The sequence below is a fragment of the Cervus elaphus genome, chromosome 12 (genome assembly GCF_910594005.1).
Source record: "Cervus elaphus chromosome 12, mCerEla1.1, whole genome shotgun sequence".
In the NCBI taxonomy this organism is placed as follows: Eukaryota; Metazoa; Chordata; class Mammalia; order Artiodactyla; family Cervidae; genus Cervus; species Cervus elaphus.
The window spans coordinates 21,476,498-21,503,286 of record NC_057826.1 but is presented as its reverse complement, the minus strand read 5'-3'; the positions used below and the strand labels follow the sequence as shown (position 1 = coordinate 21,503,286).

The window sequence follows — 26,789 nt, the reverse complement described above, 5'->3', positions numbered from 1 at the left end:
GCTCCATGGCATGCGGGATCTTAGTCCCCAAAACTGGATGGACCACAACCCCTGAATTGCAATACAGATTCCTAATCATTTGAACCACCCAAGAAGTCCTTCTCTGAGGCCTTAATTTGCAGTCAAATGCTCTACCCCTGAGCTATACCCCCGAGGCCTTAATTTGCATTTCCCCTTTACTTTTTTGCTTCTTAGGTGTTTTAGGATGGAGCAGATGAAAACACAAGGGGTTAATGCTGTGTATCTGCCAGAAAATTTCCCTTAATGGGTAATTACCTAATGGAACTTAGAACCTTTTCTCCTGTACTGGAAACCACACGATGTAGTGATGAGGTCAACAAGCTTTGCAATCAGATATACTATTTTGATTCCCAGCTCCAATTCTTACTTGCTGAATTACCCTGAGAAATTTATTTAACCTTTCTCTACATTATGTAAAATGGCACTAATAATAGTACTGTCTCATGAGATTATGAGGATTAAATGAGATAAAATATGTAAAACGTTTTGCAAAGTTCCTAGCATACTATTAGCACAGAGTCCCCAAATGGCAGCTATTATTATCCCTTATATTGTTTATGCACATCTCATTTCTCCTATTTTACACATTCTAGGACAAAGCAACAGCACAGAGTATACATAGGGTGCCTCACAAATGACAGCTGTTGATAAAAAACTGGGTGAAAGTTTTTAAATATAAATGGAAGGTATTGTGGTTCTTGTTATAAACGATGGCATACGTATTATAATGGATATAGTATAAAAGGCACTTCTAATGAGGAATGTATTATTTAAACAAGTGTCTCTTCTGTTTATCTTCCTCATTTAACAGCTAAGAATCAGTGCGGTGCAGAAACACCCCCGAGCTAATTAGTAAGGACAGTTAGTTAGAAATCCCACATTGCATTTGTGACCGTTCCAGAGGCTTCTTTCCTTAAAACCAAGACAAACAAAAATATCACCGAGGGGAAAAAAAAAAAGGCAGCACTTATCCGAAAAGGTGTTAAGCCTTTCCGATTTTAGCAGAGCCTTTGTTCAGCACTGGAGAAACCGGTTAAGGCACCAGCAGCCCAAGCTGCTTCCGTACAAGATGGCGTCGCCCACTTGTACACCCCGGCTCGGGTTACGTCACGAAACCGGAAGTGGTTTCCGTCCTAGAGGATTCGGGTGGGTGCGCGCAGGTGGTCACAGAGGTTCCAGATCTTCAGCGTGGAGTGCCGCAGGTGTTCGGGTCGGGTCCAGGGCCGCAGGTAAGTGAGCCGGCGCACCTCGCCTCGGCGGCCCGCGAGGCTTTTCTCCGGGTTTGTGCGAATGGTAGAGGCGGTTTTCCGTGAGGATTGAGGAGAGGGCTCAAGATGCTGGCGATGTCACCGTGCGCGGGGGCGAATGATTGCGGGGACCTCGTTGTCCCCGAGCGACTTGGCCCTGCCCCTCTCCCCGCCTTCCTCGCCCGTGGCGGGGGGAGTTGAGCACCCAGGTGCGCCGCGAGGGATGTCACCTCGATCGCTGGCTCCCGGTGGCCTTCCGGGGCCGCCGCCTCGGACCCGCGTCTGCTCTCTTTAAGGAGTACCTACCAAACCTTCCTGGCTTCTTGACCCAGTTAGCTACAAAGGAAGCACCGCTCGCAACATCTGACAGCTCCTTAGGCGCTGCGTGTTGCACGCGTCCACAGATAAGAGTTTCGTCCCCTCGATTCGTGGGGACCTACGCCCGCCCCCATTGTTACCACCTCTTTCTTCCCAGACCACACCCGCTGCTGTGGACATTGATGGGAGGCACCTTTTTTTCTTTCGCAAACCTGGAGTGTGGATCAGGGCTAGAACCGTGATGATGATTTATTATAGAATTGATACCTGCTTGTTAAAATATAAACGAAACCTAAACTTTTGTAAGCCTTTGATATATTAATGGACACAAACTCCCTTAGACACTCATTTCTTGAAAACGCTAAAATATTTACACCGTAGAACTGAACTGAAAGGTTTTGTAATTCCGAAGTTGCGAAGTTTGAGAGAAAAAGAGTGATTTAAGAGAAGGGAAGGAATTACAAATTTTGGTCAAGTTGAGTTTGCTTTTTAAGAATGTATTTATTCTTTTATATTTATTTTAGCTGTAGTCCATGCATACAGTCGTGTCAAAAATTTACACAAAATAGATCCTCTTTGACCTCTTTCCATCTCCATCTTTTCTTTTTTAATTTTTTGCCCCAAGGTAAAAACTGTTATCAGTTTGGCATGTTTTTTCTATTTCTTTTTGTTTACATTTATTGATATGTGTTTGTACAGATACGTGTGTAAAATTTTGTGTTAAACTTTTACCAATGTGGCATATTGTACCTCATCAACAACTAAACTTCTTATGCTTAAAAATGGGTCTTGGAACTTTTTCTTTGTTAATATGTAGACATCTGCCATATTTGTTCTACTTGCTCTGTAAATTCCAGAACATGTTACGATCCCATAATATGTGAAATTCCATAGGGTGCTTAGTTTTTCCGTCTTAGGCACAGTGCGGCAGAGAACATCCTCCCACAGCGTCTGTGAGCTTGAGTGAGCGTTTCTCAAAGATAGAAACCTGCAGGTGGAATTGCTGGGTGGGAGGGTGTGGATATTTAATGCCAACTGCCCACCAGCAGTGTATAATAATATCTGTTTTTCCAGCTCTTTTAAACATTTGATGGTGTCAGCCTTTTTTGCTTTTGCCAATCTGATGGGTGGGAAATGACTCTAATTTGGTGTTTTAATTTGTATTTCCCAGGTTATTGGTGAGACTGAGCATCTTTTCATGATTGTTGGCTATTTGTATTCCTTCCTCTTTTGAGAAATGCCTCACTTCTTTGGGGTTGTCTGGTTTATATGGTAATGTTTTATATATTAATCTTTTGTCATTCATATATGTTTGAAATATTTATTCCCAACATTTTGAAGTTGTTTCTTATCTCTTAACCATGTGGCATCTTTGTAAAATCAAAGTTGTAAATTTTACATTTAAATATATCAGTCTTTTACTTTGTGTATTTAGTGGGCTTTCATTCTTAATCCCAGTGGTTCTCAAATGGGAGCTGTTTTGCTTTCTGGTAGCCACTTGGCAATGTCACGAGATGTATTTTGGTTGTCGTCCAGTGGCTAGAAGCCAGGGATGCTGCCAAACACCCTACAGTGCCCAGGAAAGCCCTTAAGCAAAGAATTTTTCTGGCCTAAAATGTCAGTAGTGCTGAGGTTGAAAAACCTTGTTCTACCTTGAGGCCGCGTTTTCTCTCACCACCATGTTTTCTCCTGTAAGTTGTTATATGTTAGAGTTTTTCTCTAATTCCTTTGTGTGTGTGTCAGAGAGAAAGAGAGAGGGAATGGTGTGTGCCTTTTTCTTGTTTTCCAAGCAATGTTGCTCTGAATATCAGTCCATCCTTGACCCATTAATCTAAAATACCACATTTATCATGTACTAATGTCTCACCCAGTGTCTTTTCTGTATGTTCTTCTTTCCTATGTCCTAATTTTCTATTTTGTTGGGCCAATACCATAGCATTCTACATTAAATATATATTATACTTTGGTATCTAGTAGGGTAAGTAGTCCCTCATGATTATTTTTATTGTTATCTTATTGAAAGTCATCCTTTATCAGCTCACGTACTCATTATTTAATCAGTGTTTTGGGGGTAGTCTTACAGTTTCTTTCCCAGATTAATTTTAGAATCAGCTGGTCAAGTAGTTTTTTTCTTTTTTTAAGTGAGTTTATTGTGGTGTCCTAAATGGGAAGAGGTGGCTCAGTGGTAAAGAATCTGCCTGCCAATGCAGGAGACATGGGTTTGATTCTTGGACTGGGAAGATCCCCTGGAGAAGGAAATGGCTACCCACTCCAGTGTATTCTTGCCTGTGACGTCCCATGGACAGAGGAGCCTGGTGGGCTACAGTTCATGGGGTCTTAAAAAAGTCAGACACGACTTGGTCATTGCAACAAAATAGAAAGGAAATCTAAGAAAGACTAGGCATATGTATACATATGACTGATACACTTTGCTCTGCAACAGGAAACTAACACATTGTAAAGTACCTGTACTCCAATAAAAATTAATACAAAAATAATTGCATTTAAAAAATAAGATGGCTTTATTGAAATGTAATTCACATAATTTGTTTTTTTTAAAGTACACAGTTCAGTGATTTTTTAGTATATTTCCAGTTAAGCAGTCGTTGCTATAACCTAATTCTATTTTATTTTTAAAAGTTTATTTATTTGGCTGTGCCAGACTTAATCGCAGCATGTGGGATCTGGTTCCCCGACCAGGGATCAAACCCTGGCCCCCTGCATTGAGAGTGCAGAGTGTTAGCTACTGGACCACCAGGGAAGTATCTACAGCCTAATTTTTGGACATCGTTATCATCCCCCAAAGACAGTTGCTTTCAGTCATGTCCGACTCTTTGAATGGACTCTAGCCTGCCAGGCTCCTCTGTCCATGGGATTATCCTGGCAAGAATATTGGAGTGATAGATCACCAGCCCAGGTTGGATGCATGAGACAAGTGCTCAGGGCTGGTGCACTGGGAAGACCCAGAGGGATCGGGTAGAGAGGGAGGTGGGAGGGGGGATCGGGATGGGGAATACATGTAAATTCATGGCTGATTCATGTCAATGTATGACAAAAACCACTACAATATTGTAAAGTAATTAGCCTCCAACTAATAAAAATAAATGAAAAAAATTAAAAAAATAAAAAAATAAAAGTAACCACACTGGATCAATAAAAAAAAAAAAAAGAATATTGGAGTGGGTTGCTATTCCCTTCTCCAGGGATCTTTCCCACCCAGGGATCGAACCCGTGTCTTCTGCAGCTCCTGCATCGCAGGTGGATTCTTTACCACTGACTCACCTGGGAAGCCCAAAGGAGCCCATACCTATTATCAACACCCATTCCCCAATATCCTAGCTCTGTGCATGCTAAGTCACTTCCGTCATGTCTGACTCTTTGAATGGACTCTAGCCTGCCGGGTTCCTCTGTCCATGGGATTCTCCAGACAAGAATACTGGAGTGGGTTGACATTTCCTCCTCCAGGGGATCTTCCTGACCCAGGGATCGAACCCAGGTCTTCTGCATTGCTGGCAGATTGTTTACTGTCTGAGCCATCAGGGAAGTTTGCTAGCCCTAGCCCTAGACAGTCACTAATCTTTCTGCCTTTATAGATCTAAGTATTTTGTGTAAATGGAATTGTACAGTTTTTGCACGATTTTGTGATGGGCTTCTTTCACTTGGTATACTGTTTTCAAGGTTCATACATGTTGCATCGTGTATCAGTACCCATTCCTTTTTATCTCTGAATAAAATTCCATTCTGTGGTGTATTTGTTTCCTAGGGCTACAGTATCGAAGTAACGAAAACTGGATGGCTTAAAATAACAGATGTATTCTCTCACAGCCTTGGAGGCTATAAAGTCCAAAATCAAGTTGTCAGCAGGAATGCATTCTCTCAGGTCTCTACGGGGGAATCCTTTCCTGCCTCTTTCTAGCTTCTGACGTTGCCAGCAGTCCTTGGCATTGTTTGGCATTCCTTGGCTTGCAGCTGCATAACTCCCAACTTCTGCCTCTGCCTTCGCCTGGCCTTCATCCCAGCGTGTCTATCTTCATGTTGTAATTCTCTTTGTGAAAATCTGTATCAGTCTTTTCTCCCCTTCATATAAGGACACCAGTTATTGAATTAAAGGCACTCCACTCTAGCAGGACCCTGTTTTAATTTAATTAAGTATGCAGAGGCCATTTCCAAATAAAGTCACGTTCATAGATAGTGGGAGTTAGGATATTAACATATCTTTTGGGGGAATCACATAACATTATGGATCTACCCCATTTTATTTATCTGTTCATCAGCTGATGGACATTTGAGTTGTTTCCACTTTTGGCTATTATGAATAGTGCTGCTATGAACTGTTGTGTGGACGTGTGTTTTCATTCCTCTTGGATATATACCTAGAAGTGGAATTGCTGGGTCATATAGCAACTCTATGTTTAATCATTTGAGCAACTGCCAGATTATTTTACAAACAGCTGTACCATTTTATGTCAACATCAACAGTATATGAGGATTCTAATTTCTCCGCATTATTGCCAGCACTTATTAGCTGTCCTTTAATTAAAGCCATCCTAGGTGGGTGTGAAGTAGTATCTCATTGTGGTTTTGATTTGCATTTCCCTAATAGCTAATGATGTTGAGCATCTTTTCACGTGTTTATTGGCCATTTGTATATGTTCTTTGAAGAAATGTCTATTCATATCTTTGCCTGTTTTAAATTGGTTGTTCTTTTTTTATTGAATTGTAATAGTTTTTTATATCTTCTAGATACACACCCTCATGAGATAGATGATGCAAATATATTTTCTCCCATCCTGTGGCTTTTTTTCACTTTCTTGATAGTCAATTCATTAAAAAAATTTTTTTAAATTAAGTTTGCATTTAATTTACATTATTCTGAGTATTTCTTTTTTCAACATTAATTATTTTTTTTATTTTGGCTGCGTTGGGTCTTCATTACAGCATGCAGGCTTCTCTAGTTGTGGCGTGTGGGCTCTAGAGCACATTTGGAATATTTCTGTAAAACATCTTCTCTTCTTTATTAATGGAGAAATACAGTAATTATAGTACCTTCTGTAGAGGATTGTTAAAAGGATTAGATGAGTAATGTATTCATAAATATACAGGCATATGTGTGTAAAGAGCCTGGCACTTAATAATGTGCTCTCTAAGTGACACCTGTTCTATCCCTGCTTTTCCAGTCTTATTCTATAACTTCAGTAAGGTTTTCTTTGTTTCTTCGTATTCAGTTCAGATCAGTTCAGTTGATCTTACATATTTCTTGTTGAGTTTATACTTATGTTTGTGTGTGTGTGTTTGTTTAAAAACATGTGGCTTGTAGTTTTAAAACAGTGTATATTTCTATTATGAATGAGATTTTCTTCATATTTTTATAATGGGTTTGGGAAGCTATTAGTTTTCTATTCATCACACTTTCAAAATTCTAAGTTTAAGAGTTGTGACTTGTTTACTAATCCGGGTTATTCTGACGCCAGTGTTCTGTTAGGAACTGGTGTTCTTTTCCATTCTGCCTTGTTCTGCCCTGATTTGAATCTTCTCATCTTGGCTCTGCTATTGTGAGTCTTAATCTAATGGGTCTGCCTGCCTCTAGCCTTGCCCTCATCCAATCTAGCACACACACAGTGACCATAGTGTTCTTTGAAATATGAGCCTGAGCTTGTCACTTCGCTCCTAAGTCTGTTATTCGCTTCCCATTACCTGTAAGGTTTTATCTTATCAGGTAATATAGGGCTTCTCATGACTTGACCTGTATCTCCTCCTTCTAGCATCATTCCTCTCTGTGTCCTTACTTATACGTTATGCTCTAGTACAGTGCTGACCAGCTGAAATATCATGTGAGCCCCATACATAATTTAAGCTTTCTACTAGCCACAGTAAGAGTATAAAAATAAACAGGTGAACTTAATTTTAACAGGTTTTGTTTAACCCAGTAGATCCAAAATATCATTTCAACGTGAGATATAAAATCTCAGTATGGAATTACTTGAGGTAGGAATTATAATAGAGTTTACTGAGGGTTGGGGAGGGAAGAATGGGAAGTTACTGTTTAACAGTACAGAGTTTGTTTGGGATGATGAAGTAGTTCTAGAAATGAATAGGGATGGGACTTCCCTGGTGGCTCAGTGGTTGGGAATCTGACTGCCAATGCAGGGGACACAGGTTTTATCCCTGGTGGGGGAACTAAGATCCCACAAGCTGCTGGGCCACTAAGCCTGTGCGCCACAGCTAAGACCCGACACAGCCAAATAAATAAATATTAAAAAAAAAATAAAGAAATGGATAGTGGTGGTGATTGCATAACCTTGTGGATGCAGTTATGCCACTGAATGATACTCTTAAAAATGTTAAAATGTAAATTTTGTGTTATGTATGTTTTACTACAATGACATAAAAGGTCACCTTAAAAATCAATATGGAAGGGCTTCCCTGGTGGCTCAGTGGTGAAGAATCAATCCACTTGCCAGTGCAGGAGACACGAGTTCGATCTCTGGCCCGGGAAGATCCCACGTGCTGCAGAGCAGCTAGGCGCGTGGGCCACAACTTTGGATCCTGCGCTCTGGAACCCAGGAGCTGCAACTACTGAAGCCCAAGTGCCCTAGAACCTGTACTCCACAACACGAGAAGCCACCAGCATGTGAAACCCTCACACTGCATTGAAGAGTAGCCCCTGCTCGACACAGCTAGAGAAAAGCCCGTGCAGCAGCTTAGACCCAGCACAGCCAAAAATAAATATTTTAAAAAATCAATATGGAAATTATCAATAAGATAGTTTTTATTTATTTATTTTTTGTCAGTCTTTAGAACTCAGAATGTTGCACTTATGGTACGTGTTAAATTGGCTTGAGCTTTTCCACTTGTACCACGATGCTTCGTGCCTTTCATATCTTTGCACGTGCAGTTGTTCCCTCTGCCTAGAGTGACCTTCTTTCTGCCTGGTGCACCTAGAGAATGCTTGCTCATTAAAAAAATTTTTTTAAAATTTTTAAAATGTATTGATTTATTATTATTATTTTTGGCTGTGCTGGGTCTTCGTCGCAGCATGCAGACTTCTCTAGTCGGGCATGAGGGCTTAGTTGCCCTGAGGCATGTGGGGTCTGAGTTCCATGACCAGGGATTGGAAGGTGTATTCTTAACCACTGGACCCCCAGGGAAGTCCCTGGTTTGCTCATTTTTTAACACCAGTACCAGTCTCAGAGCTCACCCCTCTCAGCGAGTGTTTCTCTTAATAATTCCCACGCCTCCTCTTGGCCATCCTGTACTTGCGTGTGCTTCTGTGGTTTGCGTTACTTCACTATATTGCAGATTGTTCAGTACACCCATTTCTCCTTTTCTGAATCCTGGATTTTTGAAAGCAGATTGGCCTTTTAACTCTTTTTACCCAGAGCCTGGCACAGTGTTTGGTTTATTGAAAGAGTTGTGTACATGTTTACTGAATGAATCCCTTGACTGGGGGGAAAAATACCCCACAAAATTTCTCCATATAAAAGTGAATTAATTTAAAAAATGAATTAATAACTGTTTTGAATATTGCCAAGAGTTCCTTCATTGCTCCTTCAATTTCCCTATTAGGATTTTCTTTTTCACAGGCTACGTCATGGTAAATAAGTGGGAACCTGGCTGCTTGGGAATTCCAGGTCTGAGGGAGCCCTTCTCAATGGAAGCAAATCAATAATGCTCTGTTTGTTTGTTTGTTTGTTTAAGTATTCCGCTTTAACATAACCTGATTTTTAGTGTTATTAACCATGAAGGTAGTGTGAAATACAAAAATAAATTTGAAAGATGAATGAATAAAAACACATGTTAGAAGATGTTATTTTCCCGGAAAACAGAAATTCATTTTTCTGTACAAAAACTTGTAAGTTGGGAGGGAAGGCACAATCAAGATGTAAATTGAGGGGCTTCCCTGTTGGATAAGTGGTTAAGAATCCACCTACCAATGCAGGGGACACGGGTTTGATCCCTGCTTCAGGAGGATCCCAGTTGCCCTGAGGCAGCTAAGTCAGCGGACCACAACTACTGAAGCCTGCTTGCCCTAGAGCCTGTGCTCCACAACAAGAGAGTCCATCAAAATGAGAAGCCTGTGCACCGCAACTAGAGAGCAGCCCCCCTCTCCCCCTGCTCTCAACAACTAGAGAAAGCCCTTGTGCAATAAATAAATGAACAAATATTTTTTAAAAAAATCCAAATTAATCGCAAAGGATAAAATGTTTGGTTGAAACATACAAGAAGAAATTTAGACGAAATAAATGTAAAATTTTGGGTTTAGGTGCAAAATATACAAGTATATAAAATGAAGAATTCAATATGATTTCAGTGAATTTTATTTACCACAAACTCTGTATGAATCATCAGTGTGATTCTACTGTTCAAACACCTATCATTTCATCCAGCATAAATAAAATATAGGGTCCAGAGCCTGGGAAGTAATAGTACCAATGTAGTCTACACCAGTTAGACCATGTCTCAAGTATTGAATACAGGCGTGGGCGCTACATTTTAAGAGATACATTGGCAAGTTTGGAGCTGTTCAGAAGGATCTAGCCATAATGGCGAGTGGTCTGTAAACTAGGTCACAGGAAGACTGATTGGATTAAGTAGAATGTACCAAGGGAAGTCGTAAGAGCTGTCTTCACATATTTCACAAGCTCTTAGGAAAGAGTAAACACTTCTGTCATTTCAGAGGCCAGACTGAACATCAAAGAGAAAAAATTCTATGTAGGGAACTTTTACAGAATGCAAGAACGTTTCAACAAAAACTCTGTGTCTGGAAGTATTCAGGTAGAGATCAGGTCATGATCTGTCAGGATTATGAAAGAAAGAAACCTTGAACTGTGTGAGAGCTGAATTTGGCTTTTAAATTTTAACTCTATAGTTCTTTGTTTCCCTTTAATAAGACTACTGTGGTTTATAGAACCCAGTAGTAGTCATATTTAACATTTATTGAACTCTAAAGTGCTAGCCAATATGCTAAGTCAAGCTATTTCATCATCTTACTTAAGCCTTACAATAATCCTACATGGTAGGTACTATCCTTCTCATTTTACTGATTAGGAAACTGAGACTTAGAGAAATTCAGTAAATTGCCCAAGTTTATGTAGCCACCAGGGCTTTACATGGTGGCTCAGTGGTCAAGAATCCGCCTGCTAATGCAGGAGGCGAGGGTTTAATCCCTGGGTCAGAAAGATCCCTTGGAGAAGGAAACAGCAACCTACTCCAGTATTCTTGCCTGAAAAATCCCTTGTACAGAGGAGTCTGGCAGTCCATGGGATCACAAAAGAGTCAGACACAAGTGAGTAACTGAAGCAACAGCAATATAGCTAGCAAGTGGCAGAGGCCCAGGGTGTTTGACTCTGGGGCTTATGTTTTCATCCTCTATCTTACGCTACTCTCTGAACATTTTAACTTACTATTTAATGCATTAAAATGAGATTTCTTTCAGGAATATAATCATGAGTCTTAAGTGTTAAGTGGGAAACTTACTTTGGCTGTCTCAAAAAGTGAAAATGAAGTGTTAGTCACTCAGTCATGTCCAACTCTTTGCAATTCTGTGGACTGTAGCCTGACAGTCTCCTCTGTCCATGGAATTCTCCAGGCCAGAATACTGGTGTGGGTTGCCATGCCCTTCTCCAGAGGATCTTCCCAACTCAGAGATTGAACCCAGGTCTCCTACTTTGCGGGCAGATTTTTTTTTTTTGCAGTCTGAGCCACCAGGGAAGCCCATCTCTAAAAAGCACCACTTAAAAAAACGTGTTTCTAATTGGAGTCAGAAAAGAGTTGGACGTGATTTAGGGACTAAAGCAACAACAACAACAAAATTATGAATATATACATACTTGTACAGAATTTGATCAAAACTATTTATAACCCTAGTGCCTTAAGTAACCACCATTATCAGTTTTATAACAGTTATTTTATGCAATTATTTTATATAATTTTTAATACAGTTTAAAAAAAAAAGAATGGCAGATCCTTTGTCACTGAAGATGGTGAAGCATCGAAAGCTTTGGATCCCAGAGCCAGTCCTTAGCGAGGTGTCTTAGTGTGTATGTATAGAATACCACAGACTGGGTGGCTTAGAGACACCACTTCTAACAGTTCTGGAGTCTGGAAGTCCAAGATCAGATTGCCAGCGTGGTTGAGTCTTGATGGACATTTTCTTCTGGGCTGCAGGCTGCTAACAACTTCTTATTGTATCCTTAGTGGCAGACATCAGAGAGAAACAAGGTCTCTTGTGACTTTTTCGGGGCACTAATCCCATTCACTAGGGCTCCACCCTCATGACCTCATCTGATCCTAATTCCCTTCCAAAGGCCCCACTTCCTAACACCATAAGTTAGAATTTGAGATTTCTTCATGAATTTCAGAGGGACACAGACATTCCATTTATAACCCAAGATTTTATTTTTCTCACTCCTGGCCCAGTGTTGAACCATACTGCTTGTTCATAGTATCATAGCTCAATAAGGGAAAACATTTTTTTTTAGTTTCGTGTGAATAAACAGTTTTGTAGTCTGATAATTGAATTAGAAATATCTATCATAAAATGTTAGCATATAATGCCTTGAATTATTTTATCCGTTCAGTAAATATTTATTGTTATCAGCTCTGTGCTAGTTGCTGGAGATAGTTATATATAAAGGAAGAAGCCAGTTAAGGTGAAGAAGCATTTGAGGTCCCTATTTTCATGGGGTTTACAATCTGGTGGGAAAGATAAACAGTGAATGAATGAGCAGTCATTATTAATTCATAAGTCAAGCCAACAGGAGAAAAATCAGAAATATCCCTAGATTTAAAAAATTGCATACACTTGTGTAACCCATACCTCCATCAACATATGGAACTTGACCACAATTCCAGAAATTTCCTTCGTATCTGAAAGGCTTTTCCCTGGAATTTGGCATAACTGGCTCCTTTTTATCATTCAGTGCACAGCTTCAGTGTCTCTTCCCTGCACCCACCTCTCTAGAGGCAACTATTGTTCAGATTTTTTTTCTACCATAGATTAGTTTTAGCTGTTCTAAATATATATATAAATAGATGTTCTTTATATATAAATGGAGCTATACAGTATCTCTTTTATATCTGTCTTCTTTCACTCAGCCTAAGGTTATTTTTGAGATTCATCCAGGTTGCATGTATTAGTAATAAGTTCCTTTTTATTCTTGATTAACATTGCATTGGATGGATGTACCACTTGGGCTGTTTCCAGTTTGAGACTATTCTGAATAAAGCTGTTATGAATATACTTATACAAGTCTTTTTGTGGATATATTTAATTTATCCAACTTGGACTCAGGGAACTGTACCAAATCTGACCTCCTTCATCTTCCAAATCTTCCTTTTGTGAATATTGAGCTTCTCAATCCATCCTTTGTGTCTGTTCTTACATTTTTTTTTATCTCTTTATCTTTGTGATGCATTCTGAGTGACTTCCTCAGACTTATCTTCAATTCAGTAACTCTTCCTCTCTGTCTGATCCACTGTTTGTTGACTATTGAGTTTTTTAAAAAATTTTAACAAATGTTTTTCGTATCTAGAAATTCTACTTTTTGTTGTCTTCTGTCCATGCTTTAGATTTTATTTTCCTGAATTTCCCTGATTGTTACTTTGAACTCTCTTTCAGATCTAAGATATGATATTTTGGTTTTTTTGCTGACTCTGTGAGCTATTTTTATTGGTTTTAGGGTTTGGGGTTTTGTGTTGTTTTCTTTCATTTGTGAACACTCTTGTGGGCCTGATCTTCCGTGGCAATCCTGCATGTTTCTTGCATGGTGTAAACAGCTTTATGATCAGCTCTGTCTTTTTCTAACAGAACTCATCTTTAGTTTTAGTTTCTTGGCTAAGGGTTTCCTTTTGTAAGTATAACGTGAACTCAGCCCCTGTTATCAGCCCAGAGTGCAGATTTGAGGGGTTGTCCTCTCAGGGGGAACTCTGTTCATATTCTCTTTTTCTTAAATTGAATGAAAGATTCTTTATATTCTGTAGTACTTTAAAGTTTTCAAAAGTTTTACACTTATGTTCAGGTATATACAGCTTTTTCCTTATAGATTATTAGAAAATATTGAGTATATTTTATGGACTACAAGGAGATCCTACCAGTCCATCCTAAAGGAAATCAGTCCTGGGTGTTCATTGGAAGGACTGGTGCTGAAGCTGAAACTCCAATACTTTGGCCACCTCATGCAAAGAATTGACTCGTTGGAAAAGACCCTGATGCTGGGAGGGATTGGGGGCAGGAGGAGAAGGGGACGACAGAGGATGAGATGGCTGGGTGGCATCATCAACTCGATTGGCATGAGTTTGAGTAAACTCCGGGAGTTTGTGATGGACAGGGAGGCCTGGCGTGCTGCGATTCATGGGATCGCAAAGAGTCAGACACGACTGAGCGACTGAACTAACTGAACTGATGCAGTAAATCCTTATTAGTTATCTATTTTATGTATAGTAATGTGTGTATATTAGTCCAAAACTCCTGTTTTATCCCTGCTCCCCCTTCCTCTTTGGTAATCATGTCTGTCTTCTTTGTGGGTCTGTTTCTGTTTTGCCAATAAGCTCATTTGTTTCATTTTTTTAGATTTCACATTTAAGTGATATCATATAATATTTGTCTTTCTCTGTCTGACTTAGTTCACTTAGTATGGTACTCGCCAGGTCCATCCATGTTGTTGCAAGTGGCATTATTTTATTCTTTCATATGGCCAAGTAATATTCCACTGTGTATATATACCCCATCTTCTGCATCCATTCATCTGGTGATGGATATTTGGGTTGCTCCCATGTCTTGGCTATTGTAAATACAGCTTCACTGAATGCTGGGATACATGTAGCTTTTCAAATTAGTGTTTTAGTTTTTTGGGAGTATACACTCAGGAGTGGAATTGCTGGGTCATATGGTAGTTCTTTTTTTTTTTTAAGATTTATTTATTTTTACCTATTTATTTTTGACTCTACTGGGTCTTTGTTGCTGAGGCTTTCTCTGATTGTGGTGAGCAGGGGCTACTCTTCATTGTGGTGCCTGGGCTTCTCATTCCAGTGGCTTCTCTTATTGCGGACCATGGGCTCTAGGCACACAGGCTCAGTAGTTGTGGCACACCATCTTAGTTGCCCTGCAGCATGTAGAATCTTCCTGGAGCAAGGATTGAACCCATGTCTCCTGCATTGGTAGGCAGACTCTTAACCACTGGCCCACCAGGGAAGCACCCCACCCGGACCCCCACCCTTTTCAGGGAATGAAGTTTTTTTAAAGATATTTTTCAAATTAATTTTTTAATATTTTTATTTATTTGGCTGTGCCAGATCTCAGTTGTGGCACACGGGATCTTCAGTCTTCTTCGTTGTGGCAAGCTTGATCTTTAGTTGGGGCATGCAAACTCTTGGGCTTCCCAAGTGGCACTAGTGGTAAAGAACTTGCCTGACAGTGCAGGAGACTTAAGAGATGCAGGTTCGATCCCGGGAGTGGGAAGGTCCCCTGAAGGATGGCATGGCAACCCGCTCCAGTATTCTTGCCTGGAGAATCCCACGGACAGAGGAGCCTGGTGAGCTACAGTCCGTAGAGTCACACAGAATGAGACATGACTGAAGTGACTGAACACGCATGCACATGTGCAAATTCTTAGTTGACTCTGAGTGTCTGGAGGGGGCTGTGGGCTCAGGAAGTCTTTAGGTAGCCTGTCTGCTTATGGGTGTGGCTATGTCACCACCCAGTTAGTTGTTTCGCCCGAGGCATCCCAACATTGGTGCCTACAAGCTATTGGGTAGGGCCACAGGCTCTAATGAACTAGAGGGAGGAGCAAAGATCAGCGCTGGCTTATATGACTGACTGAGCTCCCAAATATAACTGTTGCCAGCTGCAGCCACCCCCAGCCTCTCCAAAGCCAGCAGGTAGGTCTGACCCAGTCTCCTATCAAATGACAGCTTTTGGCCTGAGCCCCAGTGCTGGTAAGATCTTGTGTGTGTCATTCAAGAGTGGAGTCTGTATTTCCCACTATCCTTCGGGACTCCCGAAATTAAGCCCTGCTGGCCTTCAGAGCCAAATGGTCTGGGGGCTAGTCTTCCTGGTGCAGGATCTCCGGGATGGGGAACCCAGCGTGGGACTCAGAACTCTCACTCGTGTGGGAGAACCTCTGCACTGTAATTATTCTCCAGTTTGTGAGTCGCCCACCTGCGAGTATGGGACTTTATATCACGACTCCTGCCCATCCTGCCCATCTTGTGGTTCCTTCTTTGTGTCTTTTAGTTGCAGACAATCTTTTCAGGAGGTTTTGGTCTTTTTTCAAAGATGGTTGTTCTGTAGATAGGTGTGGTTTTGGTGTGCTTGTGAGAGGAGGTGAACTCAGGGTCTTTCTATTCTACCATCTTGGTCGATCTCCAAGGAACTGTTCATATTCTCATCCTTGGGTGGGTGACTTACCTGGGCCATGGTGGGTGAACACTTAGAGGTTCTTTGATTGAACAAGGCAACACTTTCCCGCATCTCTGCTGTGCCCTGGGCCTGTGGCCTCGACTTTTGTCCCTGGGCTGGCGATATACCCCAGCACTGGGGCTGGTATGTGTTCTGGTCTCTGCCCAACTTTACCTCCTACCCCCTGCAGGTTCCCTTCTTCCATTTCTGACACTTGTCTTCTTTTTAAGTTTAACTGTGTATTAAACTTTTGTTACCTCTTTAATATTTTCTCCAAAATTTGTATTGTTTAGATTGGGAAAGGGAAGGGTTTTTTTTAATCTTCTCAGAGTATTTTAACTAGAAATCTCACTATGCAAGGTCTTTAATCTCAATTTAAGTCTCAATTTCTTCTTCAGTAAAAGTACTGGAGAACATACACATGAATTCTGAAGCATAGTTTCTGCAAAAAAGTATTTTAAGAGCAGTATAGCCATTTTGTTGTTTTCATTAGTACTGTAATAACTGTTGTGACTCCATTTTTTCTCCAATGCTGAATATCTCTGTAGGCATAATGATCGGTTGTTGTATTAAAGTATTTTTAAAAATTTGTTGTTGAAAGTTTTAAAAATTGATAAAAACAGTACACATTGGGAGTTCCTTGGTGGCTTTTTGGTTAGGATCCTGGACTTTCCTTGGTGGTCCAGGTTCAATCTCTGGTCTAGAACTGAGATCCCAAAAGCCGTATGGTGTGACTAAAACAAAATAAAGTACACATTGAATGGAAACCAAAAGTCACAGAGCAGTATTGTTGTTCAATTGCTAAGTCCTCTTCGACTCTGTGACCCCATGGACTGTAGCATGCCAGGCTTCCCTGTCCTTCACTATCTCTCAGAGTTTGCTCAAACTCATATTCATTGAGTCAGTGATGCCATCCAACCATCTTGTCTTCTGTCACCCACTTCTCCTCCTGCCTTCAATCTTTCCCAGCATCAGGGTCTTTTCCAGTGAGTCAGCTCTTTGCATCAGGTGGCCAAAGAACTGAAGCTTCAGCTTCAGCATCAATCCTTCCAATTCAGGGTTGATTTCCTTTGGGATTGACTGGTTTGATCTCCTTGCTGTCCAAGGGACTCTCAAGAATCTTCTCCAGCACCACAATTTGAAAACATCAGTTCTTTGGTGCACAACCTTCTTTGGGCTTCCTTGGTGGCTCAGAAGGTAAAGAATCTGCCTGCAATGCGGGAGACCTGAGTTCGATCCCTGGGTTGGGAAGATCCCCTGGAGGAGGGCAGGGCAACCCACTCCAGTATTCTTGCTTTGGAGAATCCCCATGGCACAGAGGAGCCTCATGGGCTACAGCCCATGGGGTTGCAAAGAGTCAGACACGACTGAGAACCTAAGCACAGCAGCCTTCTTCATGGTCCAGTTCTCACATCCACACATGGCTACTTGATGAGTATAGGTGGGGTCTAGCAAATTGCTGTGTCTTTGAACAGTATAGATTTTAGGTCAGAGCCTACAGATGGGTAGCCCGGAACCCAAAATAGTTTAATTTTTAAATTATTTTAAAAATTTATTGAAACCTCAAATTTTTTTTTTATTTCACTTCCACGGTGTTTCAAAAACTAAATTTGTTGCCGACACTTGAAGATGGTGACATTTCACATAAAATTCAGGTATCTAACTTCTCTTGAGTCATCAAGATAGTCTGAACATACTGGGTCTTCTTCACGAATAGGTGAGGAGGAGCACAGCAGCTTGTGCTCGATGGCTGCTCTCCCACATTTTCCCTCCATTACGGAGGCCAAAGGCCACTTGCCATTTATCGTTACCCTTGTGAAAGTGAAAGTGAAAGTGTTAGTCGCCCAACTGGGTCCTACTCCATGGACTGTAGCCTGCCAGGCTCTGGTTCTTGGAATTCTCCAGGCAAGAATACTGGAGTGGATAGCCATTCCCTATTGTTACACTTTTACTGTTGTTTTAAAAATAGTACAGAAATAGTAGTATATACCTATTTTTTTTTCTATCAAAAATAGGAAAACAAAAGATAGGTGGTCAAAAACCATATTGTAAGTATCGGTAAAAAAGTTAATCAGTTAATCCAATGAAGAAATGAAAGGTTTTATTTGAGCCAAATTGGAGAATTGTAACCTGGGAAGAGCATCTCAGAAAGCTCTGAGAATTGTTCCATCACTGAGAAGTCAAGGCAGAGTTATAAAAGAGTTTTGGGACTGAGGGCTGTACATCAGATGTTGTATTATTGTCCGTTTATATTACCGAGATCTAAGTGCCATGTGACCCCTTGTGAGATCAAGAAGGAATGTTATCTCTAAGGAGTTGTCTCATTGATGCTAGGAGAATATTGCTGTTTATGATTGAGCAGGTATTTCTGCCGATGGGGAAGTTTAGGTTAATGCATAATGCAGACACATAATGCACAGTGGGAAGAGAGAGGAGGCCAAAGGACAGAAAAAAAATTTTGTTTTTCTTGTCTTGCCCTAAAATAATGAATTTTATTTCACGTATGAAAAATGTAGAAGAAACTATTTTGTGATAGAAAGGAAGACAGTGCATACATATTTAATAGGACATCTGTGTCAATTTTCTCTTGCACTTGGCTTGCTTCACTTATTTGTGTTATCCTGTTTTGATATTGTGAACATTTCAAATTGCAGCCGCCACTTGGCTCTCTTAAGTTCTGCTCTTTTTCATTTCTAGTCGATCTTCTCTTTTGCATTGCGCTAGTTTACCCTCGATAATTGAGTGTGTTTCTATGGGAGAACTATTGAGGACTTCTCAAACAACAGAAAGTCCACGTTTACTCAAGCCTGTTTGTTCCATCCCCTACAGCCCACACCTTCTAGAAAAATAAGTTTCCCCACCAACTCGCTGGTGATTCGATTTTTCAAATTGCAAAACAGATGTTTCTGTTCAACTGTTAGAGATTGAGGGTTCAAGCACAAACACCCCAAGGAAAATCTATTAACTAAAATTTACTCACATTACATCAGCAAGTGGAAGTAAGAGTCTGGATTTTTTCTATTTTGATTTTGTAGGATTAAGAGAGCCCTGGGCAACTGATAGAGGGCAGGGGTTTTTTCCTTGGATGAGGATGGAGATACAGGTAGAGTACGTGCGTATGTACTCAATTGCTCAGTCATGTCTGACTGTTTGTGACGCTATGGACTGTAGCCCTCCCGGCTACTCTGTCCATGGGATTCTCCAGGTAAGAATACTAGAGTGGGTTGACATTTCCTTCTCCAGCTTATCTTCCCTACCCAGGGATCGAACCCTTGTCTCCTGCATTTTCCTGCAATGACAGATAGATTCTTTACCACTGAGCCATCTGGGAAGCCCAGAAGTAGAGTGCAGGACATACAAAAGGGGAGAAAAATTAAAATACCACTGTTTCATGTGGAAAGTTGTGATTGTTTAAGTTTGTGGTTACATGGATTGTGAATGGAACTTTTTTTTTTTGTGGGGTGGAGGGGGTACTTGTTTCTGTGTAGCTCCAAATTCGGTTTGTAAATACATTGTTGCCATTTGTTTTGCAGATTGCGGGATTAGTGATATGCTTTCCTAAACAGCAGGAAACTTGAAGATGTCTAAACACTTAGTGGCCTTGACAGTGACCACCCTTCTTGGTGTGGCTGTCGGGGGATTTGTCCTATGGAAGGGCTTTAAGCGCCGGAGGAGTAAATCGAGCCCGGTGACCCGGCAGCGCCTGTTGCAGCAGCAGCAGCAGCAAGTGCCAGGCGGGAGAGAGCTGCCCGCCCCAGGAGAGGACCAGCTGCACTCCATTGCCCCCAGAGCCTCATGGGAAGAGAGGATCCTCGGAGCGAAGGTGATGACTGTGTCTCAGGAGGCGGAGTGGGATCAAATTGAGCCCTCGCTTAGGAGGGAGCTAGAAGATTTTCCAGTGCTTGGAATCGACTGTGAGTGGGTAAGTTAAAAAGCAAGAACTGAAACAAGTATTTTCCGCTTTTCCAGACATTTTGAGTAGTCAGAAAGAGGATAAGATTAAAGGAGAATTAGCTTATTCTTAGTTCAGTTCAGTTTAGTCACTCAGTCGTGTCTTGACTCTTTGCGACCCCATTGACTGCAGCACGCCAGGCCTCCCTGTCCATCACCAACACCCGGAGTTTACTCAAATTCATGCCCATTGAGTCGGTGATGCCACCCAGCCATCTCATCCTCTGTCGTCCCCTTCTCCTCCTGCCCCCAATCCCTCCCAGCATCAGGGTCTTTTCCAACGAGTCAACTCTTTGCATGAGGTGGCGAAAGTACTGGAGTTTCAGCTTCAACATCAGTCCTTGCAGTGAATATTCAGGACTGATCTCCTTTAGGATGGACTGGTTTGATCTCCTTGCAGTCCAAGGGACTCTCAAGAGTCTTCTCCAACACCACAGTTCAAAAGCATCAATTCTTCAGCGCTCAGCTTTCTTTATAGTCCATCTCTCACATCCATACATGACTACTGGAAAAACCTTGACTAAGTGGACCTTTGTTGGCAAAGTAATGTTTCTGCTTTTTAATATGCTGTCTAGGTTGGTCATAACTTTCCTTCCAAGGAGTAAGCGTCTTTTAATTTCATGGCCACAATCACCATCTGTGGTGATTTTAAAGCCCCCAAAAATAAACTCTGTCACTGTTTCCAGTGTTTCCCCATCTATTTGCCATGAAGTGATGGGACCAGATGCCATGATCTTAGTTTTCTGAATGTTGAGCTTTAAGCCACCTTTTTCACTCCCCTCTTTCATTCACTTTCATCAAGAGGCTCTTTAGTTCTTCCCTTTCTGCCATAAGGGTGGTGTTATCTGCATATCTGAGGTTATTGATATTTCTCCTGGCAATCTTGATTCCAGCCTGTGCTTCATCTAGTCCAGCATTTCTCATGATGTACTCTGCATCTAAGTTAAATAAGCAGGGTGACAATATATAGTCTTGACGTACTCCTTTCCCTATTTGGAACCAGTCTGTTGTTCCATGTCCAGTTCTAACTGTTGTTTCCTGACCTGCATACAGATTTCTCAGGAGGCAGGTCAGGTGGTCTGGTATTCCTATCTCTTTCAGAATTTTCCACATCTCTTATTAATTCAGCATAATACCTTGCCAAGATTCTGTGATCTAAGTGTTCTGGATATCTGGAGTATAGTCAGGAGCCAGGAAATGTAATCAAAGGAGGCCCCAAGCAGAATAGCTGCCACCAGATCAGATCACAGGTGGTTGGTAGGAGGAACTAAAGATGCCAATACAGTGATGACCAAGAAGAGAACACCTGATGGTGTGGGAAAAGTTTGGCAGTCACACAAGGCCTTACAGAGCTACTAAGGGTATTTCTTTATATCAGCAATAGTTGAGTAGTAGTATATACCAGTGACCTTGGGCCATCAGGAAAGGATTGGGCATTTTTAGTTTATTGTGTATAAGAATATGTCATTTTAGAAATATTAACATATTTCTATATTATTTTAGAAATGTTTACACCAACAACAATAGAAGAAAGCATTAGTAAACATTGAGCTTTAGTAGATTAGGAAAATTCTCATTTGTCAAATACCTTGATTATTCCAACCAAATGAAGTATAACTTCAGAAACAATAAGGTAGGATGAAGTGAATAGTTAGTAACAGTTATTGATTTAATAGTGATATGTTTAACTACTATAGCAGAGTAAGTTTAAAGTGGCAAATAATCCAAAACCCCCTTCATTTTAGCTTTCAGTGTATTGAACTTCCACTGATGCCACACTTCCCTTCGGGTGTGATTGCATTTCCCTGATTGCTGCCATAGAAAAACCTTCATCCATCCTCCTTCTTTCCATTCTTTCATCTCTGATTCCCTTTCTCTTTTGTTTGCTTTTGTGTATTTGCTTAGTTATTATTTTTGTCCTTGTTTTAATACAGTCAGTATTTGTTTAGATTTACCAAAGTGTTTACCTTTTTCTTTGCTCATCTTTCCTTGTATCTCAGAACTTTCTGGCATCATCCTCTTTAAGTCTGTCGTTTAGAAGTTCTCTTTTTGAGGGCTTATTGATAGTAAACTTAATTATTATTATTCTGTGAAAGTGAAAGGGTTAGTTGCTCAGTTGTATCTGACTCTCTGCGACCACATAGACTGTAGCCCAACCAGGCTCCTCTGAACTTGGGATTCTCCAGGCAAGAATACTGGAGTGGGTTGCCATTCCCTTCTCCAGGGGATCTTCCAGACCCAGGGATTGAACCTGGGTCTCTTGCATTGCAGGCAGATTCTTTATTGTCTGAGCAATCAAGAAACCCCATTGTTCTGAAAGTGTCCTTATTTTGCTTTTGATCTTTGAAGATATTTTCACTGGGGGATACAAAATTCTAGTTTAGCAGCTTATCAGTTTCAAGGTCACTTTCCACTGTCTTCTGGCTTCCATTGTTGCTGTTGAAAGTAACTGTCTGTCTAAATGTTGATTCTTTATACGTACTCAAATTTTTTGTAGACACTTCTAAGATCTTCTTTTTGAATTGCTGATTCTGAAGATTCACTAAGAGTCTAAGGGAGACTAAGTGTTGTCATCTTTCTGTATTTCCTGCTTGGGATTCAGAGAGATATCTGGATATAGTGGTTGGTATTGTACATCAGTTCTAAATTCTCTTTGAAGGTTGCCTTCACCCTGTTTTTTCTTCTCTTCCTCCTCTTCTTACCCCTCCTTTTTCACCTCTTCTTTCTTGTTGAAATTTGATCAGCTACATTCTGAACTTTTTTGCTCTCCTACATGTCTTGTAATCTCTTTTATATTAAACATGTCTTAACCTCTCTGGATTCATTCTGCAGTTTCTTCAGCTCTCTTTTCAGTTCCCTTTTCATTTCTTTTGTTTTGTCTAATCTGCTATTTAACCTACTCCTTGAATCTTTTTTTTTTTTAACCTTTTTTTATTGTGAAGTAAAACACATCAAGAAAAGTGCCTGAAACAAAAATATTAATAAAACAGCTGGATGGTTTAATCTAAAGAGAACAGTGTGTAACTGGAAACTAGGTCAAGAAACAGAATTTGCTCGCACCCCGGAAGCTCCCCTTGTGACCCCTCATAATCATTATCCCCCCCACCAGGGTTACTATTATCTTGATTTTATGGTATTTACTTTCTGGTCTTTCTTTATACTTTTACTACTTAAACATGCATCCCTAGGCACTATAGTTTTGTCTGCTTTTAAAATTTAATGTAAATGAAAATATCAAGTGTGTATTTTGTGTCTCGCTTCCTTTGTTCAAACATTATGCTTGTAATATTTACCCATGTTGGGTGTGACTGTAATATCATTACCATATGTCCATTGTGTAAATATATCATGATTTATTCATCCAGTTTAATGTTGATGAACTTTTGGGTTGTTTATAGTTTGGGGCTATTACAAAGAATGCTGAAGTGAACAAATGTACTTATTATTGGGCATACAGTGTTTATGAGTGGAGTTCTGGGTCTTGGAGTTTTATATATATCTTTAACTCTTATAGATAATGCTAAATTGTATTCCAAGATGGTTTTAACTAGTTTAACCTCATCAGTAGTAATGAGTGTACCCATTGTTTTCAGAAGTGGTTCTAAAAATTTAACTTCTCACTAAGACTGTATGAAAATTACCTTTGTCTTATATCCTTGTCCACATCTGGTACTGTAAGATTTAAAAATTTTAGCTATTCTAATGGATGTGTAGTAATATTTCATTGTGGTTGTAATTTGCATATCCCTGATTAGCCCTGAGACTGAGCATCTTTTTAAAAAATTTTTATTGATCATTTGGGTATCTTTTTTTAATAGAGTACCTGTTCAAGTCACTTGCCTCCTTTTTTTTAAAAAAATCAAATTTTCTTTTTCTTACTGATTTATAGGAGTTCTTTTATATTTTAGTTATGAACCCTTTGTGAGTTAAATGTATTGTAAATGTCTTCCCCCATTCTGTGGATTGCCTTTACATTCTTTTAAAGCTTGATGATCAGAAAATCTATATAGTGCTGTATAACAAGCCTTCCCTTATCTGTCTGGTCGTGAGTGTACTCTCCTATATTATTTTCTTGGAGTTTTGTAGTTTTAGATATTAGATTTTACACCTTGCATATTTAGATTTTATACTCTACCTGAAATTGAGGGGTGTGTGTGTGTGTGTGTGTGTGTGTGTGTGTGTGTATGATGTGAGGTAGAGTTGAGTTTCATTTTTTCCCCTTGTCCTAGCACCATTGGTTGAAAGGATAAAATTTTTTCTCACTGCTGTGCAATGCTACTTTACTATAAAACGAGTATCTGTATATGAGTCGGTGTATTTCTGGACACTCTAGTAGTCTGATTTTCTATTCTTCCACCGGTGGTCACAAACTGTCTTAGTTACGGTTGCTTTATAATGACTTGATAACTGTGACAGCAAGACTTCCTTTTTTTTTGGCTGGATCTTAAGTTCTCTGACCAGGGATTGAACCTGCGCCCCCTGCAGTGGAAGCACAGAATCTTAACCACTGGACCTCGAAGGAACTCTTAGCAAGACTTTCTATCTTGTTATTTTCCCAGAAGGTCTTGGATTGTCTTGGTCCTTTGCATTTCCTTATATATTTTGTTTTATTATTATTACTATTTTTAGTTCTACCACTTTATTGCTACCAACCCATCTCCCTCCACCCTTGTGCACACATGCTTAGTCATGTAATCCCATAGACTGCAGCCCGCCAGGCTCCTCTGTCCATGGACTTTTCCAGGCAAGAATACTGGAGTGGGTTGCCATTTCCTTCTCCATGCATTTCCTTATATATTTTAAAATCAACTTTTCAAGTTCTACCAAAGAAAAATTCTTGATATTTTGATTGCATTGGATCTAATAGATCAGTTTGTGAGGAACTGACCTTATTCCAATATTGAGTTTTCTAATACAAAAATAATTATTTAGATCCTTAACTTCTGTCAGTAAGGTATTTGTAGTTTTCTGAGATTTAATAAATTCTATTATAAATGAAATCTTAAAAGATGTTGTTTCTGATATATAGAAATGTAGTTTTATTAAAGAGCTTAACTAAACCCACTTATTCATTCTAATTACTTGTAGATTCTTTTGAATTTCTATGTAAACTGTTGTATCATCTGTGAAGTGAGAATTTTCTTTCCAGTCCTTACACTTTGTATTTCTCTTCCTGCCTTACTATACTGGCCAGGATCATAATATAGTGCGCAGTATGAATAGTGATAGTAGGCATCCTTGACTCATTCCCTACCATAGAATGACAGCTTTCACCATTTTCATGTTGAGTATGTTGGTTTCATAGCATCATTGACTCATTGGACATTAGTCTGAGCAAACTCTGGGAGACAGTGAAGGACAGGGAAGCCTGGCGTGCTGCAGTCCATGTGGTCGCAAATAGTCAGATATGACTTAGCAACTGAACACAGCAAAAGTTATCTGCAGTAACGTTTGTTTACAGATTAAATATATTCAATTCTATTCTTGGTTTCTTTTTCTTTTTAATTTATTTGGCTGTGCTGGGTCTTCGTTGGAGCCCTCGGGATCTTCCTTGCAGCGTGTGAGATCTAGTTCCCTGACCAGGGATCAAACCTGGGCCCCCTGCATTGGGAGCATGGAGGCTTAACCATGGGACCACCAGGGAAGTCCCTGTTCTTGGTTCTTAAGAGTTTTTATGTTGTTTTGTTTTTCTGGTTCATACTGTATGGCTTGTGTGATCTTAGTTCCCTAACCAGGAAGTGAACCCAGGCCCTGGCAGTGAAGCATGGAGTCCTAATCACCAGGCTGCCAGGGAATTCACTAGAGGTTTTTTCTTTTTTTTTTTTTTGAAGAATGAAATATTATTGCTGGAGCTACATAGATGGACCCAGAGGATACTAAGTCAGACAAAGACAGATTTTCTAGGATATCACCTAATATGATACAAATGAATCTATACACAAAGCAGAAATAGATTCACAGACATAGAAAACAAATCAATTTTCTTTTTAACAAAGGGAAAAAGGAGCGGAGGAGGGTTAAATTAGGAGTGTGGGATTAACAGATATAAACTGTTATACATAAAATAGATAAACAACAAGGGTTTATTATATATCTTGTAATAACCTATAATGGAAATTAATCTGAAATATACATATAACTGAATCATTTGCCCTACACCTGAAACTAACAATTTTATAAATAAGTTATGTTTCAGTTTTTTAAAGTTTTTTTAAAGTCATGAATAGTTGTTGAATTTTATCAAGTGAGTTTTCTGCATTTCTTGAGATGAGTATGTAGTTTTTCTCCTTTAGTCTGTTGTTGTGATGAAATACATTGATTTTTAAATTCCTGGAATAAACCCAACTTGGTCGTGATGTCTTATTCTCCTTATACATTGCTGAAATTCATTTTGCTAGTGTTTTTTTAAAAATCTATATTCATGAGTGATACTGGCTTATAATTCTATTTTCTAGAAATGACCTTGTCAGATTTTGATTAAAGTATGAGGCTGGCTTCATACAACAGGTTAGGGCTGTTCATTAATTTTGTGTTCTCTGGAAAAGTTTGTGTAAGATTGTCAATTCTTTTTTCCTTATGTGTTTGATTAAAATCTACTAGTGAAACCATCTGGAATTTTCTTTTAAGGGAGGTTTCTGAATTATGAATACAACATTAAGATAGTTTAGAGGCTATTCATGTTTCCTATTTCTTCATGTCTGTTTTGATAAATTATATTTTTCATCTAAATCTATCTTTTTTTCAAAATTTTAAATTACAGACATATACTTGTTTATAATATCCTCTAACAATTTTTTTTCCTATCAGATGGATATGTAAGGATGGGTCCTTTTTCATTTCTGACATTGCTTATT

The 26,789-nt window shown here is 39.8% G+C and overlaps 1 protein-coding gene across 2 annotated transcripts in view; it reads left to right on the top strand.

Annotated features, from left to right (window-relative positions):
* Window positions 1–1,120: 1,120 nt before the first annotated feature.
* EXD2 (exonuclease 3'-5' domain containing 2) overlaps window positions 1,121–26,789 on the top strand; it is a 50,584-nt gene continuing 24,915 nt past the window's right edge. Inside the window, exons 1-3 of one of the 2 annotated variants that reach the window (XM_043920456.1) lie at window positions 1,137–1,250; window positions 18,682–18,831; window positions 19,518–19,906. In XM_043920456.1, coding sequence (XP_043776391.1) covers window positions 19,565–19,906 — 342 coding nt within the window. In that variant the 5' untranslated portion in view covers window positions 1,137–1,250; window positions 18,682–18,831; window positions 19,518–19,564. Of the gene's footprint in view, window positions 1,251–18,681; window positions 18,832–19,517; window positions 19,907–26,789 lie in introns of both variants that reach the window. The other variant, XM_043920455.1, reaches the window with a different exon arrangement.